This window comes from Rutilus rutilus (assembly GCF_951802725.1).
Source record: "Rutilus rutilus genome assembly, chromosome: 13".
Lineage (NCBI taxonomy): Eukaryota > Metazoa > Chordata > Actinopteri > Cypriniformes > Leuciscidae > Rutilus > Rutilus rutilus.
The window spans coordinates 35,494,329-35,513,332 of NC_140218.1; the positions used below are offsets into that span (position 1 = coordinate 35,494,329).

At 43.3% G+C, this 19,004-nt stretch overlaps 1 protein-coding gene across 1 annotated transcript; it reads right to left on the reverse strand.

The window, feature by feature from the left end:
- Positions 1-211: 211 nt before the first annotated feature.
- LOC311301878 (L-rhamnose-binding lectin CSL2-like) lies at positions 212-2,057 on the reverse strand. The gene is made up of 9 exons (XM_084427248.1): positions 2,026-2,057; positions 1,781-1,837; positions 1,686-1,709; positions 1,532-1,588; positions 1,262-1,397; positions 1,034-1,143; positions 843-887; positions 607-727; positions 212-393 (listed from the first exon to the last, which is right to left on the reverse strand). The coding sequence occupies exons 2-9, from the start codon at positions 1,809-1,811 to the stop codon at positions 288-290; spliced, it is 630 nt and encodes a 209-aa protein (XP_084283374.1). The 5' UTR covers positions 1,812-1,837; positions 2,026-2,057; the 3' UTR covers positions 212-287.
- Between the last annotated feature and the right edge of the window lie 16,947 nt (positions 2,058-19,004).

A 19,004-nucleotide genomic window follows, 5' to 3' on the forward strand; every position in this document is an offset into this window, starting at 1 on the left:
CAGGTTTATATGTTGATGAATCATTTCATTTGACATTGCCATCATGGTGATCAGTGTTTACTTTAGTTGGGCTCGACCCTTGTTAAGTTTTCAGCCATTGCAGATGTTTTCAGAAAACATTTCGGCATTGATAAGCATTTAGAAACAGGTTGTTTTTGCACTGAAAGTTTGCATTTTTAAAGCATCTGGATTCCACTTTTATTTTTAATATTAACTTTATTTTGCTTTCATTGTCATTTGCTGACATGATCAGGACACAAGGTACAGTTGTGGCAGGATGGTCAATTTCATTTACAGCAGTATGTCACTTCCAGATACTTATAAACACCCACACATGGATCAGAGAAGACAGAATTTGAAGCATTTAGTTCACAAGACTTCTTCCCATCACACCTTAAGAAAACAAAATTGGAAAAAATAGAAGAGAGATTGTCTATTAGCTCTTGTATCATTCTACGGCCTCTCAAAAATGTCAACTAAAAATCAATGTTTCTCTGTAAGTAGTCATTTAATAAACAGGATAATGGTCTCAGATGTGCATTGACCCTTTGATGTATTGTATATAAAAATAGAAGATGACACCTAAAGTGACTGTAGATGAAGTACCTGGATTGCAGGCAGCTGGTCTGAGGAGAGTAACAGTCTGGTCTGGTTGCGAATTCATGAGGGCAGGTTACGAGATCTCGTCTTCCATAATTGGCATGATGAACATGAATAACACCTTTACCTTTTGACACAAGACACTTGATGAGAATTTCCTGAATGACTGTTTGTATTATGGACTGGAGGGAGGCTATACACGAACCTCAGCATAGTAAGAGAACATACAGAAAATAACTTACCACACTTAATGATGCTTTGACTATTTTCACAGGTTACACTTCTTTCTACATTTTTTTTTATTTGGGTGGAAGGGGAGCAGAGGTCAGAAATATACAGTAACTACCAGTACAAGATAGTCAAATATTTTTACTCATTTGCTACAACTCAATTTATAAAATATTCAGCTTAATTTACAATGGAAGTTACTTACCTGCTGGGAGACAGTCATAAGACAGAGCCAGGTATTTATAAGTTCCAACACAAGGATCAGAGAAAACAGAGTTCACTGCAGGAACAGTACAGCACTTACTTCCATCACACCTGATTTATGGACAGAATGACAAGTACTTAATAGCTTTAATATACAGACAATATGAATCTAGTGCTTGATGTATAAAGTGAAGGTGTACATTTTTCCTATGCTATCAGTTAAACCTACCGATCAGACATTATAGAGAGGGCCTCTGCGGTGTTGCAGTGTGTATTTGAGATCTGATTAGCTGGTTTCTCACTAATGCACGTTTTGGAACAAGTCCGCCCATAGTTGGCTTGATTGACCTTTATGAAACCTGAATCTATTGTTTAAAGAAAAGAATTGTGGTACAGTAGTTTAAGGACATTCCATGTGGTTGGAGACACAGAGGCTCAAGATCCCCTTATGACCCTGTTCCCTGCACTCATACTGTTGTATTTAGGAACAATTACTCACCACAGGTGAGATGCGCAGATTCTCCTTCACATACCACCATTTTTTTTGCTTCTGCACCTGCAGAGAGGAATCGGAAGTAAGATTACTTAAACGTTCTGCACTTGAAAGTCTTTATTTAATCAGATTAAACATGTATTAATCAGTATTGCCTTACCATGTTGATACAGAAACAGCAGCACTGAAAATCCAATAAAAACAAGTTGAAACATTTGAAATCATGCATTGAATTGGTTCTAAATAAGTACTCACAAGTGATCCAGCTTAGCTTTTGCACCAGCATGATGAATGTGTGAACAGAATAAAGCCCTGGAATTATTTTAAAGGGACACACAAACACAGTATTTATCATTTAACACATTTTTTCACTCAAATTATTGCAGAAAAGGACTAAATCCCATTATATTGTTATATTTAACACAGGTTAATCCAAGTGCAGTTTATTGAAAATAAACAATACAGGACTATGACTAGAGAAGCATAAACATGAAACTCACCAAACAGCAGTTACAGAAAACAAAGCTTGACAAGAATCTATGGGAACATGATGCCTATATATACACAAGGACTAATCACATAACAAGACACACCTGAAAGTAAGCAACACCATTAACCAATGTGAAGACACAACTGAATACCACATGACAAGACCATAAACCAGAGCCATAGAGAGAAAGAGTTGTGACACTCTTTGATGTAGCCTCTATGGCTGTCACGTGGTTCATGAAAGCCCCAATAGTTCCAAAACATACGCTGGTTGTCATGTTCTTCTATGGGACAGACAGCAGCGATTGCATTATTGAACGGTAAATATAAAATAAAACACACACCCAAGTACTTTTTCAGCTGTTATTGCATTATTGCATTTTGTTAATGTCAGTTTTGCATTTGGAGATAAGTTTTAGGCTATATTTTTGGAGGGAAAAGCTTAGTGTTCATGTTCGCATGGGTAGTAGCACTGGCTTTAGCGGCTCTAACTTAACTTTTCCATATCATTCATCTGATGATGGACGTCTCATGATATTTATTTTAGCACAACTGGGCTGTATTTGATTCCCGTGATTTTGCTTATAAATTTTGATTCAGCCATTAGCCTACCTTCGTGATCACGCAAAGAGGTCTGCCGTGGCGGTCCGTTCAGAATTCGCTTAGAAGCTAGCTCACTTCTTCTGATGAAAGTGGCCACCCCCAGGACCACAACGTGAAACATGATCATGTTAAGACCAAGAATATTATTTTAAGATTAAGCCATACACATTATCAAAACTATAACAGATTAAAAACGAATTTCAGCATGGCTGATACAAATGAATACAAATTTTATTAAACAATGACAGAAAACAAAAGAGTGAGTGTGTGTGTGTGTGAACAAGAAAAACAAAAACCAGGGGCAGGTGATCCATGAAACAGACAGGACTGGTGATGGCCATAACAATCCGGTCCAGCATTGTTCTCACAAGCTGCTTCACTCAAGACAATAAAACATAATGAAAAGTTAGTATATCCCAAAAAATTTAATTAAATAAAAGTTGCTATAAAGGTGGCAGCGATTCATTACCGAACTCTTACTGTCACAGCTGACGAAGTCGTGCTAGCTAACATAACTAAATAGCAGGCAGTGCTTGAAAATTGGTTGAAACAACCAACATAAAATATAAATAATTACGCTGTGCATGTACAAATGAAGACCAGTATAAGCATCGCAAAGGGCCTCTGATACAATATAGACAGTTGACAATTCAAAAGAGGTCGATATTTCAGCAATTTAACTCTGGAACAACTCGACGCGCAGCAATGTAAGTGAATGGGGTCCAACGCCCAAATGACAGTGTTTGGAACTAATCCGATCTTCAAATCCCGGAAGTAGGCGGTTAAAAGCGCCGGCATTTTTTACAACGGAGGTCTATGGGAGTGTCGCAACTCTTTCTCTCTATGGCTCTGCCATAAACCAATGAGAACAAGACATGGCAAAGGAACCAAATCCACAGGGGGCGTCAATCTCAATCAGCTCCCTAACTCCAGAGTCCATAACCAAACAGAAGGTCCATGAAAACTAAAACTAACAAAACATAATGATGACATTTTATACGTTTATTTCATTATTTATGTATAATTGTATTTCTTCCACATTTATTTATGTTTTCATTTATTTATACATTTATTTCCACTTTTATATATTTCCACATTTATTTATGTATATTTGTATTTATGTCTACATTTATTTATTTCCTTGCTATAAGGTTGCCATCAGAATCTTTCACCAGGGCTGTCTTGATGCGTGGGCCATTACGGACGTGGCGCAGCAGACTAAAGACATGGCTCATGTTGTTGTTATTGGCCGCGGACTCTAGGTGTTTAGCTACTGCTTGCCAGAACTTCTCCCTGTCCTCGGCTATAGCCACATTGCGCTGGTGGTTCAATCGCTGATACTCCGTCAGGTCACCTCGGAGCCGGGCCTCACGCCGCTGGTCAATGATGTTGAGTGTCCTCTCCGATATCCAAGGCTTTTTCGGTGAAGGCCGAAAACATCCGAAGACATTGTGAGCTGACTGGATGACACTTTCCTTGAAGGTCTGCCAGTCGTTCACCTTGTCAGTAGCCAGGTTATCAAAGGTGCGGCGGATGGCGCAGCTGAAGTATGTGGCGATGTTTGGATCACTGAGTAGGGAGGAGTCCAGACGAGGCTTAGTTTTGGTGTGCTGGTTGGCTCGCAACTTTAACTTGAGCTGGGCCACCAGCAGGCGATGGTCTGTGTTGCCAAGCTCTGCTCCTCGGTACACACAGCAGTTGGTGACAAACGGCTTCCAGCGTCGAGAAATAAGGATATGGTCCAGCGCTTTCCTGGTTCTGCCATCTGGGCTGTACCATGTCCAGTGATGGATAAGCTTCCGGGGAAACCAGGTATCAGCAACGCAGAGGTTGTTGAGGTGGCAGAGAAGGAGAAGGCGGTTACCGTTGTTGTTTGTGGACCTGTCAGCAAAAAAACAGCGACCCGGCCGATAGTCAGGAAAAAAGCAGTAAGGCACTAAAACCATTCAGACGGACAGTCAGGGGAAAAAAAGGCACTAAAACCATTCAGACGAAAACAAAATGATAAATCATGTTAGTTTGCTGTTAACATAAGTAAAAACATTTGAAAATGTTTGTTTTACATAAAATAGAAATAATATACTAACCTTTTTGGCGAGTTACATGATCTTTTGTCCATTGACTGCCACTTCAACCAGTAAAAAAACAAAACAAAAAAAAACACTTTAAAAGAAATCTCTCTTGCCATTGGTCAGTTTTTCACGGGCAAGTTCACTACTGTAAATTGATACAGTAGGGAAGAATTACAGTAGTGACCATATATTTTCCCATAATCCTTTGCTGTTTACTGTAACATACTGTATACATATTTTACAGCAGGGTTCGAAATGAGGGGGGTCTGGGGCTTCGATTATATTTATATCTATATAATTGCTTATAGTAAAATATTAGGAGTTCGAGTTCCTATATCAAAAGTTGCATTAACTAGATACCCAGTGTAATGATTAGAAGAGTACGTTTGTCAACGTTTCTTGTTAGCTAAGTATGTGTATGAAGCCAAATGATCTGCCAGCTGACAGCAGACTATGGAAGCTTGTTTCCGCCACAGAGTGAAAAATAAAAAAAAGTAATTCTGACTTTTTATCTCAGAATTACGTGATATAAAGTCACAATTGCAGGTTATAAAGTCAGAATTGCGTGATATAAAGTCGCAATTGTGTGTTATTAAGTCAAAACTGCATGATATAAAGTCGCAATTGCGTGTTATAAAGTCAGAATTATGAGATATAAACTCACAATTGCGAGAAATATACTTGAAATTCTGACTTTTTTTCTCAGAATTGCATGTTTATATCTCGTAATTCTGACTTTATAATACGCAATTGGGAGATATAAAGTCAGAATTGCGAGATATAAACTCGCAATTATGTGTTGTAAAGTCAGAATTAGAATTAGAATTAGAATTAGAATTCAGAATTCTGACTTTATATGACGCAATTGCGACTTTATTTCACGCTATTCTGACTTTATTTCTCAGAATTGCGAGATATAAAGTTAGATTTGCATGAAATAAAGTCACAATAGCATGTTATAAAGTCAGAATTGCGAGATGTAAACTCGCAATTGTGAGATAAAAAGTCGCAATTATCTTTTAAAATGTTTTATTCAGAGTTAGAGGGTTACCTGTTAGATTATAGCAACTTCTCCAGACACCACTACAATACTGGGCCTAGCCCAAACCATGAAAAACATCCCAAGACCATTATCCCACCTTCAACACTTCAACATTGCTCCATAGAATTTTGCCTACAGTATATAGTGTAGCAAGGTAGTCTTCAGAATTTTTTATAATTTAATTATAAAATGTTAGGGGACCCCCCAAGAGTCCTAAGTCATTTCGAACCCTGTTTTACAGTATCTTACTGTACATATTACAGTAAAATACTGTTCAAATTACAGAAACCCGTTACAGTGTGTGGACTAAAACTGGCCTTGATTTTCTTTGCTGTCTTTTCTTGATTTGCTGATCGTGCACGATGAATTGAGCTACGGCTAACTGTGATGTCGTTTACATCATGGCCAAGTGAATGAGCTGTAGCAGCTAGCAGATGAACAGCCTGGCAATCAGTGACTTTTGACCTATCAAGTGCTGCAGCTACATCTTCTGAGAGTAGGGACTTTCGTTTTGTGCTCTCTGTGGATCGTTTCCTCTTTCTTGATTGATCCAAGTCAACATCGGAATCTTGAGATTCATTATTTGAGCTACTACCAGAAGTTGCCACAGCTGCCACACTACTACAACTTGCTGTCAAAGCTTCTTGCTCGAGTTTTGCTTTTTGGTGAAATTTTTGAAGTGATTCCTTTTTTTTGGCCTTTTGTTCTTGCTTTTTTGCCCAACTTTTATCTACACACGTCATGTAACTTCTACGTCCTTTTCTTTGCTCAGTCAGAAAGTCTCTGCCCTCGGCCAGGGGAGTGAGTTTATCAGCATCTTGATGGGCAGTATCGAAAATCGTATTGAGCTTTTCATTGAAAGCTTCTTCATTAGCAGCTTGCTTTTCAGTACGACGGTTAATGGCCTTCTTTAGCGTTTGCCACTCTGTATGGACCTTAAGAAGGCGTTTTTCAATGTCATAGCTGCGACTAGTTGGTATGCCAGCCCTCTGCCAGAATTCAATCACTTCTGTCACTGTAAGACGTGCACTGTCTTTCAGATTTACTTTCTGGTCTTTATGATAGTAAATGAAGACTGAAAGTGTTTCTTGAAGTGTGGGGAGCTTTGTCCTTTGCTCAATAGTCTCATTTACTGGACCAATCAAGATATTTGTTCTTGCTCTTGGTTTTGACAGTTTTCCCACTGCAGCAGGATGCCATGTCTGTTTAAAAGTATATTTAAAATTGTTTAGTACAAAGCAGTCAAAGGTCAATAACTGCAGGTTTCTTTAAATTAATATACATTAACATATACAAAAAATATATTTACATTTAATTCGCAAAAAAAAAAAAAAAAAATCTCCAATTGTGATTTATCATTAAAATAAATAGAAATCCCTGATTAAAATAATCAAGATATATTCAAACTATATAACAAAAATATACTTGCCAGTAATATCAGTATTTTAGTAATATCAAGGTGACTCACCACTTCACTGCGACTTCAGTCCCCCTTGACCAATCTGCGTCTAATTGTGCAAAGCCTTCTCTGATTCTTCATGTCTTGGCTTTCCATGGCTTTCTGTTCTTCCAGAGTATTTCCTCAGCAGTCATATACTTTTGACTGAGGTAACAAGTTCATCTTTGCTTAGGCCTTATCTTATTCTGCCTGTTGCTGCCTTGTTACAGCTGTTGTTTAAATCATTCAATGGCAATAGTGTCAAGAGAATTTTACTTATTAATTAAATATATGGGATTATTTGTAGAAAAGAAGTACATTTTTCATGAATATATACCAGATTACAGGGACAAGCAATGTAATAATCTGACACGACTTTGCCATTTAACATTGTTTAAGGGCACAATATGTAACTTTTTTTTTGCTTTAAAAATAGCAAAAATCACTATATCTATGTATATATATTATGTGTAAGTCAGCATGATACCATAGAGGTTTTTAAAATCTGATTGTCACAACAATGGGTCTTACAGCAGAATCAGTTCTATTATAATGATTAATACAAGTAATACCTCATCTGTCTAATCAGAGATTAGGTTCTGGAAATGATCAGAGAATCAAGTCACTAAATGATGATTTTTATCATCTTAACACAACCACATGCTAATTTTTTCTTTTGGTGTATGTGCCATAACAAATGTGTTCTCTTACGAGAGATACTCTCGTACTGCGTAGAATACGCTAGGGGAAAATCCTTTTCCACGAGAATACTGAAGCCAAAAAATTATCCTTAATTTTGTATTAATGTAAAACGCGTTGCGGCAGCATACAGACATAGGCGAGGCAGCTCGCGCGCCTATTGGCTGGTCTGCTGGCAACTGCTTAAGCCTATCGAGCGAGTCAGACCCAATGAGGGCGCTTCGCGCCCTCTGCGTCACGTCCCGCCGAAACGGGCGTGGCTTAGGTCTATAAATACCGCTCGCAGGCTTCATATCTCTGATTTTTCATCCTTCAGCGAAGCAACTCACATCGCTGGATCCGAGAAGAAGCCGCGCTGTTGAAGAAGCACTTCAGCGGGACGAGTCGACGAAGCTGCTGGCCGCGCCGCCTTCATCACCTTCCTGCTGCGCTATCCAGCGCCTATATCCTTTTTCTCTGCACTGTGTGTGTGTTCGCCGGCGCGACACACACTGTCTAAAAGAGCTGCGTCTTTTTTAAGATGCCTTCCTGCGGCTCGTGCAGAGCCTCACTCAGCGACAGGGACCGCCATGTTATATGCGCTTCCTGCCTGGGTCAAGAACATGCAGCTCTCGCGCTCGCTGACGGCGGCTGCCCTCACTGCGAGCTGTTTCCATTAGCGACTCTGAGGACTCGCTTGGCATTATTCAACGAGACTGCGCCCACACCTGCTGTTGTGCCGCGCCGTAAAAAGCGCCGCGCTCAGCGAATCCCGGAGCCCTCTCCCAGCCGTCAAAGCTCGCCGGTGCGCCCGCCTGCTTCTCCGGTTTCATCAGCTTCACTTCCGGATGGACAGCGGCCGCGGTCTGCCGCCGCTTCTGTCGACGACGCTGATGAGATCGACGTGCTGCTGCGAGAGAGGGATTCCTGCTCTCTCTTAGCATCAGGCAGTGAGGATTGGGCGAGCTCTGAGGATCCCGCCCCCCCTGCCCGTGCTTCGACGGGGAAGAGAGCGAGCATTGAGGCGGAGCTCATGCGCGTACTCACTCAGGCCACGGCGAGCCTCGGCCTCGAGTGGATTACGCCTGAGCAGCCTGCTCACAACCGGCTGGACGGCTACTTCCTGCCTGGGGAGCGCACTTCACCTGCATCCAAGCCAGCGCCCTTTCTTCCTGAGCTTCATGAAGAAGTCGCTAAGTCTTGGAGCTCCCCTTTTTCTGCCAGGACACGATCCTCTGTTTCTTTGGCGTTCTCCGCTGTCGACGACGCAAAGAACAGAGGCTACCACTCCCTGCCGCCGGTCGAAGAGGCTATTGCAGCGCACTTATGCCCGCCCTCCGCTGGACGGCGTGCTAAGATGGCGCTGCCCTCAAAAGCCTGCCGCACGACGTCAGCCCTGCTCTGCCACGCTTTCTCCGCCGCCGGGCAGGCCACGTCAGCGTTGCACACCATGGCCACGCTCCAGATATACCAGGCCGATCTCCTCCGCAAGCTGGATGAGAAAGGACCTGACGCAATCTGCGTGCCGGACCTGAGGAGCGCTACAGACCTCGCTCTCCGCGCTACCAAGTCGGCGGCACAGGCCATTGGACGGAGCATGCCCCGCCTCGCGTGGCCCGCGGCCAAAGGTTGCGTTGAAGCCAGAGGCCCCGAAATCGTCCTAGCACGCCTAGGAAAGCGACGGTGTCCAAGTCCCGCTGCGGCCGGACTTCCACCAAAGCTTGCCGCTCGTCCAGTTCCAGGAAATGTGACTGGTCCAGCATATTTAGCAGCCAACAAGCCGGTTCCATTGCCCGCTTGCCTGCACAAAAAAGCCGTTTTTATGGCTACCCAGATAAATCCCTTAAAGAGTGTATTTTCTGGTGTCCCGGCCACGGCCGATGGTGTTTCATGTGTAGAAAAAATGCCCACTACTCAGTGCCCATTCCTACACACAAGCACAGCCCTTCACACAGGGCTCGCGCACATAAAATCGACTCAGATCGATTGCGCATTAAACGTAGCAAACGTGTCCACTACCCAGTGCCCACATACGCTACTTCCCACATGTCTCACGGTCTCTGTAAATACAAGACCAGTATGCATACGCTCTGCTCACGCGAGCAATGCTGTAAAAGTGGTGTATGTGCCCGCTGCCCTGCGCCCACGCCCACACACAGACATGGAACTAGCCCAGCCCTCCCCCTCTCAGTTAAACACTACAGAGGAGTCGAGCGCGGGCATTCTGCCCGCTGTTATCAGCGCGCCCCCTGCCTCAGATGTCATGAGCGCGACGCTTATGTCACAGCACACCGAAGCCGCTGTATCACGAGCTGATCAGAGCGTGCTTCGCATCTAGCCCTTAGCTACTCGCGCACTTGCGTGGGAAAAGCTTCCCGGGTTTCGAGATGGGTGCTGAACATCATAAAAGAAGGCTATTCGCTGCAGTTTCGCCGGCGCCCTCACCACTACATGGCGCGCGTCGAGACCACGGTAGAATCGAAAGTAGCTCATCTACTTCGAGCCGAGATTCTGAAACTGTTGAGCAAAGGGGCTATAGAACCCCTATCTCAAGCTCAAAGCGAAGGGGGGCTTTACAGCAGATACTTCCTGGTGCCCAAGAAAGACGGGGGTCTCAGACCCATACTAGATCTGCGGCAGCTGAACAGAGCGCTTGTGAAGCGCCAGTTCAGGATGCTCACGACCAGAAAAATCCTTGCGCATGTCCGCCAGAGGGACTGGTTTGTGTCAATAGATCTAAAGGACGCGTATTTTCAAATACAGATAGCGTCACGTCACAGGCGATTTTTGAGATTCGCCTTCGAGGGCCAGGCATATCAGTACACAGTCCTGCCTTTCGGCTTGTCCCTGGCACCCCGTACATTTACGAAGTGCATGGACGCAGCGCTCGCACGCCTCAGACTGCGGGGTATACGAGTGCTGAACTATTTAGACGACTGGCTGATTCTAGCCCAATCTCACTCGGAGCTCGTGGAGCACAGGACCATTTTACTCGATCACCTCGAGAATATCGGTCTCGCAGTGAACTGGGAAAAGAGCTCGCTATTCCCCAGACAGATTATATCTTTTCTGGGAATAGAACTGAACTCGCTGCTAATGACAGCACGCCTGTCATCTCAGCGCACACTGGACATTCGGCGCGCAGCCGGCTCGTTCCGTTGCGGCGCGATAGTCCCTCTCAAGACATTTCAAAGGATGCTAGGTCTGATGGCCTCAGCATCATCAGTTCTCCAGTTGGGCCTTCTGCGCATGCGCCCACTGCAGAGAGAGTGCCACGCACAGCGTGGGCCTCCGGTCGGCTTCGCTTCAAGGTCAATCAAGCGTGCATTGCAGCTTTGAAACCTTGGGAGGCAAAAGACTGGTACCAATCAGGTGTAAGCCTGGGGACTTCCTCGAGAGTGATGGTGGTGTCCACGGACACGTCCACCTCGGGATGGGGAGCGCTGCTCGAGGGCAGACCGCTTTTTGGCCAATGGTCAAAGCAGGAGAAGCTCCTACATATCAACTGCCTCGAAATGTTGGCAGTGAGCAAAGCGCTCACGCGCTTTTGTCCCCTGATAAAGGGACACCACGTGCTAATACGTTCAGACAACGTCTCTGTGGTGTCCTACATAAATCGCCAGGGCGGCCTCAGGTCCCTGACTCTGTACAGGCTAACCAGGCGCCTCCTGATATGGGCCCGCAGCAACCTGCCCTCGCTGAGAGCAGCGCACGTGCCAGGGCTCCTAAATATAGGGCCAGACAGACTGTCCAGGAACCAGGTTCCGACAGGGGAATGGTCTTTGCACCCACAGACAGTCCAGCTGCTGTGGAAGAAATTCGGCAGAGCGGAAGTAGACCTGTTCGCGTCTCAAGAAAACGCTCACTGTCCAGAATTTTTCTCGAAGAGCAAGGACGCGCTGACCCACGAGTGGCCTCGCCGTCCTCTCTACGCTTTTCCCCCCGTCTCCCTCCTGACACAGGTGGTAGAACGGGTCAGGGAAGAAAGATGCTCAGTGCTGCTTGTAGCCCCACTTTGGACGAGCCAACCTTGGTTCCCAATTGTGATGCAGTTAGCAAGCACCGCCCCGTGGCCAGTGCCTCTGAGGAGGGATCTCCTCTCTCAAGCCAACGGCTCAATCTGGCATCCTCACCCAGAGCTGTGGTCCCTCCATGTGTGGGCCATCAACGGGTACCCGCTTACCTCCCACAGGGAGTGTTAAACACTATCACGCAGGCCAGAGCTCCGTCTACGCGACGTCTCTATGCCTCCAAATGGTCGGTGTTTTCTAGCTGGTGCACAGCTCGTGGTGTGTCACCCCTACATTGCGGTGTGACGGAGGTTCTCTCCTTCCTACAGGAGCTGTTGGATAAGGGCAGGTCCCCTTCCACGCTCAAAGTCTATGTAGCGGCCATAGCAGTGTTCTCTTCGACCACGCTTGGCCAGTCTATTGGAAGGAACGATTTAGTCATTCGCTTCCTTAGAGGAGCTAAGAGACTCAATCCTCCCAGACCTCCCACAGTCCCTATATGGGACCTTTCTACGGTACTGGAAGCCATGAAAGGTCATCCATTCGAGCCCTTGCAGAAGATTGATCTTAAACACCTGTCTTTCAAGACGGCGTTTCTTCTGGCTCTCGCTTCAGTGAAGCGCATAGGGGACTTACACGCGCTCTCAGTAAGCGCGACGTGCATGGAATTTGGGCCGAATGAGTATAGAGTTATACTCAAACCTAAGCACATGTTCCTAAATCCCTCAATACACCGTTCAGAGCACAGGTCATCTCCCTGTCTGCCCTGCCGGTCACTGAAGGAAATATGGACGAAAGCTCCCTTTGCCCAGTCAGGGCATTAAGAGCTTATGTGTCTCGCTCGTCTGTTTTCAGACAGACGGAGCAGCTCTTTCGTTCAGCGGGCGTTCTAAGGGACTAGCCGCTTCGAAACAGACCCTATCCAGATGGATAGTGGACGCAATAGCGCTAGCTTACTCAACCAAGGGCATGCAGTGCCCACTGGGTGTCAAGGCGCACTCCACGAGAAGCATGGCTTCATCGTGGGCCTGGTCAAGTGGGATTGCCTTGCAAGATATTTGTATGGTGGCAGGCTGGGCCTCTCCGTCTACATTTATAAGGTTTTACAACCTAGAGGTTCCCGCACTACAGGCCAGACTACTGTCGGTCTAGTACGGCCAAATCTCATAAACTGACACTGTCAGTTATGCAGCTATTGAGTATTGCAGTGCTGCTCTATATTGCCATTTAGGAAGATAGTGGCTAAACCCCTCCTCTTCCAGGATTCCCTGTGAGTCCCCTGGGTGATTGTGTACTGTATGAACTCCGGGCTGTTGCCCTTGAGTCTATAGTATCAGATCCCAGCACGCACGGCGTTTTACAGTAGGTTCCCCTAGCGCAGGGGTCGGCAACCCAAAATGTTGAAAGAGCCATATTGGACTTAAAAATAAATAAAAAATCTGTCTGGAGCCGCAAAAAATTAAAAGCCTTATATAAGCCTTATAATGACGGCAACACATGCTGTAAGTGTCTATATTAGCTTTATTAGCCCCCTAGTATCAAAATGATAAGTAGGCTACAAATACATAATGAGCATTCATGATTAAATGTTTATTTTCCCTGCAACGCATCCTGGAGAGAATAACGCACCACGTGACTACTCTGCTGTACGATGGTGCTTTAAGTTTAACTTCCATTATAATTTTAATGTATTATGTTTCGTTTTATTTATTCGTGTATTATTTTTACAATGTTGAAAAACTTAAAATAATCTGACTGACCCTCCAGCGTGAGTTTTTCAAGGCGACCGTTATTTAGAATGTCACTTTATAGTTTCCATGGTGACGCGTCATTGCGTGTCACGTGACACACCGCAGCAACAACAGAGCTGAATTAATGATGATCTTCTTTTATGTCATTTTTCCCTTTTTATTCAAAATATTCACAAATTTGTTGGATATGGTATTAAATATCTGATATTCCGATCGTCAAATATATGCAAGTGGAAATGTTTTGTTGTTTAAACACCTTTATAACGATCGCGTTAGTTGAGCTGTATGCGCGATGGGCGCCGCCATCTTAGTTTGTGCCGCAGACGCAGTTCAGAGAATCGGATCTGTTGGATTTACAACACGCAGGGGCGGACTTTACCATTAGGCAAAGGTCGGCAATTGCCTTGGGCCCCGAGCTACCTAGGGGCCCCCAAAATGCCCTATTAACTTATGCTTAATTTATTTTTATTTTATTTTTATATGTTTCTAAAACTCCATTTGCGAAAATGGCATCAATCATTAGTGTCGCAGACAGGAGGGGGCCCCCGCCTCACTACATTGGACTATTCCATTATCTTACTTTTACTGCGCAACTGCGAAAGTGACAAGGCTGTACCAAAAAACTTTCGGAGAAAAAGAAGTGATTGACAGACAGAGTGACAGACAGAGTGTACAGAGTAGTAGACAGAGTAAAAATGAAGCGAAGCTAGCTACCCAAGCGGTGCTGAAAAAAGGAGGAAGCGGGAGGAAAGCAAAAAGGTGCGCGGCGCGAAAGATAAACAACACGCAGTAACAGGAGGACTGGGAAATAGAGCAATTGATCCCCAGAGCAAGACGAGTCTAAACGCGAAAATATAAAGTTTCGAAGTTACCCAAGCGGCTCAAATAAAAGAAAAAAAGTGAAAAGACGCTGATAAGTATTTGGGAACACTGCCAAAGATGACAAACTTTTTTATGGCTATACTTGGGGATACAGATCAGGAACAACAATGTCCAACGCACAGAAAAATCGTGAAGCAAAGAGTACACGGAGATCGACAGACAAAACTGAGCAGTTTATGAATCATGATATTTAAAAAAAATCTCAGCTCTCAGATTCTGTCAATTCTATTACGAAATTCAAACAATAAATACCGTTTTGCCGTTTTAATGTGACGTGACAGATTCCTATAGCGGCACGTGAACTGATCTAATTCTAAAAACGACCTAATAGTAAATAAACACGAATTAAAAATGTTGAAAGATACCGTATAACTTACCGAAATGTATATTCCTCATTCATAATATCGATCAATAAGTGTTTTTCAACCGCGGAAAGAGGTAAAACAGCTGGAGAACAATCGTCACATAACATTTACCTCAGGAAAGCCATTTAATTGGCTAGAAAAAAAAAGAGCTATAGAGAGTATTTGGCTAAATATGTGTACTATATTACTTATTTTAACCTTAAATTATACCAGCTGATAGGGCTTCTTCTTTTTTTTTTCTTTTTTTTAAGTAACGCCTGTCTTGTGAAACGTTACCTAATATTTATCCAAATTAGTCAATGTTGAATCAAATCACAAGAATTGAATCGAAATGGTGAAATTTGCCAAGCAAAAAAAATAAAAAAACATAGCTTACCAGAAATTGTACCATGTAAACATTGTAACATGTTTCTGTTTAGGAGTAAAGAAGTGTATGCAGGGTTTAAAGGGGACGTTTTTTTCTCCTCTCTAACCTTTACTTCCCCTTATAGCTTTACGTGCCTATCCACCATTCAGTCGGTACATATTTTTTTCGTTCTCTTTTAAAGATTGGATGGGGAGGGGCCCATAGCCTACCTTCGCCTTGGGCCCCCGATTTGCTAAATCCGCCACTGACAACACGTGAATTCATCCACTTCTCCCGAAATACATAAAAGTAAGTGGCTGGTGAACTGGAAGAAGAATAGAGTAAACTTTAAAGTTACTTACAAAATGTGTATCTGATATGAATAAAACGTGTCTAATTATAATGGAAAAGATTATTATTGCCTCTTCCTTTGACATCAGTGTGTATTTTACAAACTCTAAATGTATTGTTTTTTTAGTACTTTATATGTCTGAAACCTTAAATAAACATTATGTGGTTGAAAATACTGAAAAGTTGTGATATATGACAGCTCTGAGCACCTGTCTCTGGCTCAACGCCAGCCAACGCGCAAGAGCACATTTGAATTTAGTAGTTGATCACGTCATGCACTGACCGTTCTCACACCGATGTGATCGTACGTGCGAAAGGGTTAAGAATGTTTTTCCTCCTACAGAAATTATATTAAAACAAAAAATATTTTTTTCATTTTTGATTTTTCATTTTCATATTTCCAGGGAGCCACTAGGGTGGCGCTTAAGAGCCGCATGCGGCTCTAGAGCCGCGGGTTGCCGACCCCCGCCCTAGCGTATTCTACACAGTACGAGAGTATCTCTCGTAAGAGAACGTACTCGGTTACTAACGTAACCTCGGTTCTCTCTAGAGAGAGGAACGAGTACTGCGTATCCTGCCGTGCATGCACGCGCTCTGGTTGCTTCGACTATGAAAAACCAGAGATATGAAGCCTGCGAGCGGTATTTATAGACCTAAGCCACGCCCGTTTCGGCGGGACGTGACGGCGGGACGTGACGCTCATTGGGTCTGATGTCACTCTAGGTCTCGCTCGATAGGCTTAAGCAGTTGCCAGCAGACCAGCCAATAGGCGCGCGAGCTGCCTCGCCTATGTCTGTATGCTGCCGCAACGCGTTTTACATTAATACAAAATTTTTGGGCTTCAGTATTCTCGTGGAAAAGGATTTTCCCCTAGCGTATTCTACGCAGTACTCGTTCCTCTCTCTAGAGAGAACCAAGGTTACGTTAGTAACCGAGTACGTTTTATAAACACATTCAGTTACAGCAGCCAGAGGAAAAACTGGTGTTATAAAGTCAAGGGTCAAGAGCCCACTGATCACTATCATGGTGTCTTTAAATGAAACTCAATAAATCATTATCATCTAACCCTCTGTTCATTCTCAATAACAACTTCTGTAGACACAAGACAAAAGTCAAACTGTTTAGTAATAAGTGAAGCTGGTAATGCTGTTTGTGTAGTGGTTTAATCCTCCTCTGCTGAGATCTTTAGAGATTTAAACGTCTTTTATCTTGAGTTGATTTCATCTAAGGCTGTAGTTGGAAGTCAGTTGTAGTTCTTGTGTTTCTCTTTCCTTCATTGATTCTGCTCGTTAACAGCAGGTGTTAATCACTAATGCTCAATAATCACTTAATTAATCACTTAATTTATTGACTGCAATGTATATCTACTTTTAGTAAACTCAACTGAAATAAGTTCAGAGTACTCATAACTATTGATTTTATAAACTTAATTGAATTGAGGCAATCGGTTTCTTCAAATGAAATGAGTTAGCTTATATCTATTGCAATTTTCTGAAATGGACCGTCTGGCAGGTCCACTGGCTGCAATGGGGCTGGACACGTCCGGGCGGTTTTGACAGGCGGAACAAGAAGCAATGGTTGAATGCACATCATAGTCCATACGAGGCCACCAGTACAAGTCTCTTAGCCGTTGCTTAGTTCGTACCACTCCCTGGTGCCCCTCGTGTGCTAAGTAGAGAGAACAATGTCGTCTTAGCGGCCTCTAATTTAATAACAAATGATCGTTGCGACGGAAGTAAATCAATCAAAACTAACTTTAGCTGGAAAATATCTTTATTCAAGAACCACTATAAAGCCAAAATCTCTGTTACCTTAAAGGTGCATTGCGCAAGAGTCTGAGTTTTCGCAGAACTACGCCCCCTCTGGCGGCAAGCGAAACTGCAACCAGAGGTGTGCACGCTCACGGACCACACGCACACGCACGCTTGCACGAGCACGAGCTGGTCATAACCCAAGGAGCATCAGCCGCACAAATCTTTGTTTACAATCATAATGTCTTCAGTGGTAATAAAGTTTTAAATCTGCAAGTAATTTAAAATATGTGAAAGGAAAGGCAATTGAGTAAATAACACACTTATGTGTGAGGGAAAAAATGGGGGTAACGTTAGTAGAAAACTTCGTTTTTTATTCCCATCTATCTCCATGTTGAACTGTGTTATGTGTTTACTGTATCCACTTATGACTATTATTGTGGAAACACGTTCATGAACAATATAAGTTATAACTTTGTAAAAGCTCAAAATTGTAATCATGATACCATACCATACACAGTCGGTCAACAAAGTACACCCAAATGTCTCAAGGTAATAAACAATCAAGTGGCACTATGACGTTACCATAAAAGCCAAACAGGCTAATCCGCCGAAGATTTGCGGGGGTTTAGCCTGTTTTATTGGTCAGCTAAGTAGCATATTCCAATAGCAATACATCGTAATTAAGCAGTAATTTGCTCAACATTTGTGTCTAAGTATCTAACTTATATATCAGCATTTTATATCACAATCATTCTGAACCTGATCACTGACAATGGTAAGTTAGTAAAACCTATTCCGATAGTACATTTATCTAGCTTACGCTAAAGCATTACACATTTTATGGATCGTCATTTATTGTCATTATTGGCCGTATCAGACATTAGAGAATGGGATATATCTTACCTTTTTATCAAGAAAAAAAGCCAACTGAGGATCCCGTTTGAGCCCTAGAGCAGACCGGAAATCTCTCCATTTGTTGAAAGCCTTCCCTATGTTTACTCTCGTCTTACCCCGACGCCTGTCTGACTCCAATTTGGACCTTTTGGTTGCACTAGACAAAAGTTCTCTTTTTTTTATCTTACGTGGAGTTTGCGTTGGTGTTTGAAATGAACTACAAGCCGGTCTCTTAGAATCCATTTTCTACGGAGAATGGCGGCGTCGGCGCATACACAAACCTGCCAGACATATGAGCGTGCCGTGAACGCGCATGACGTCACGCCCAGTCTCAGATTCCGACCCGAATCCCTCTTATTTATTTTACTGTACAGGATTATAGAGGCAATCGCAGTGATCAGAGAAGGGCTCATTCAGCCCATCAGGCAATTGTTTAAGCATGTATGGGTTAGAAAACGGGTATTTTTAACATGAAAAGTTGCGCAATGCACCTTTAAATTATCCGTTTGTTACTGTAAAGCTGCTTTGAAACAATCTACATTGTTAAAAGCGCTATATAAATGACTTGACTTAAGTGAATGAATTTAGCAAAGCAACTAGCACAACTAGTCTCTGCCCTCTCAAGATATACTTATGCACAGCTAGTTCATGCTGGATCTGAAAGTACGCCCTGATCGTTGAATCCATTTGTTTCTGTGTTTTAGGCCAACCTTGTGTGATTTGGGCATGCAGCTTGGACAACTCTGGACAAGATTCGCATGTAGTTCCTTCATCAGAATGGCTCTTGAAAGGTCCTTTGAAATC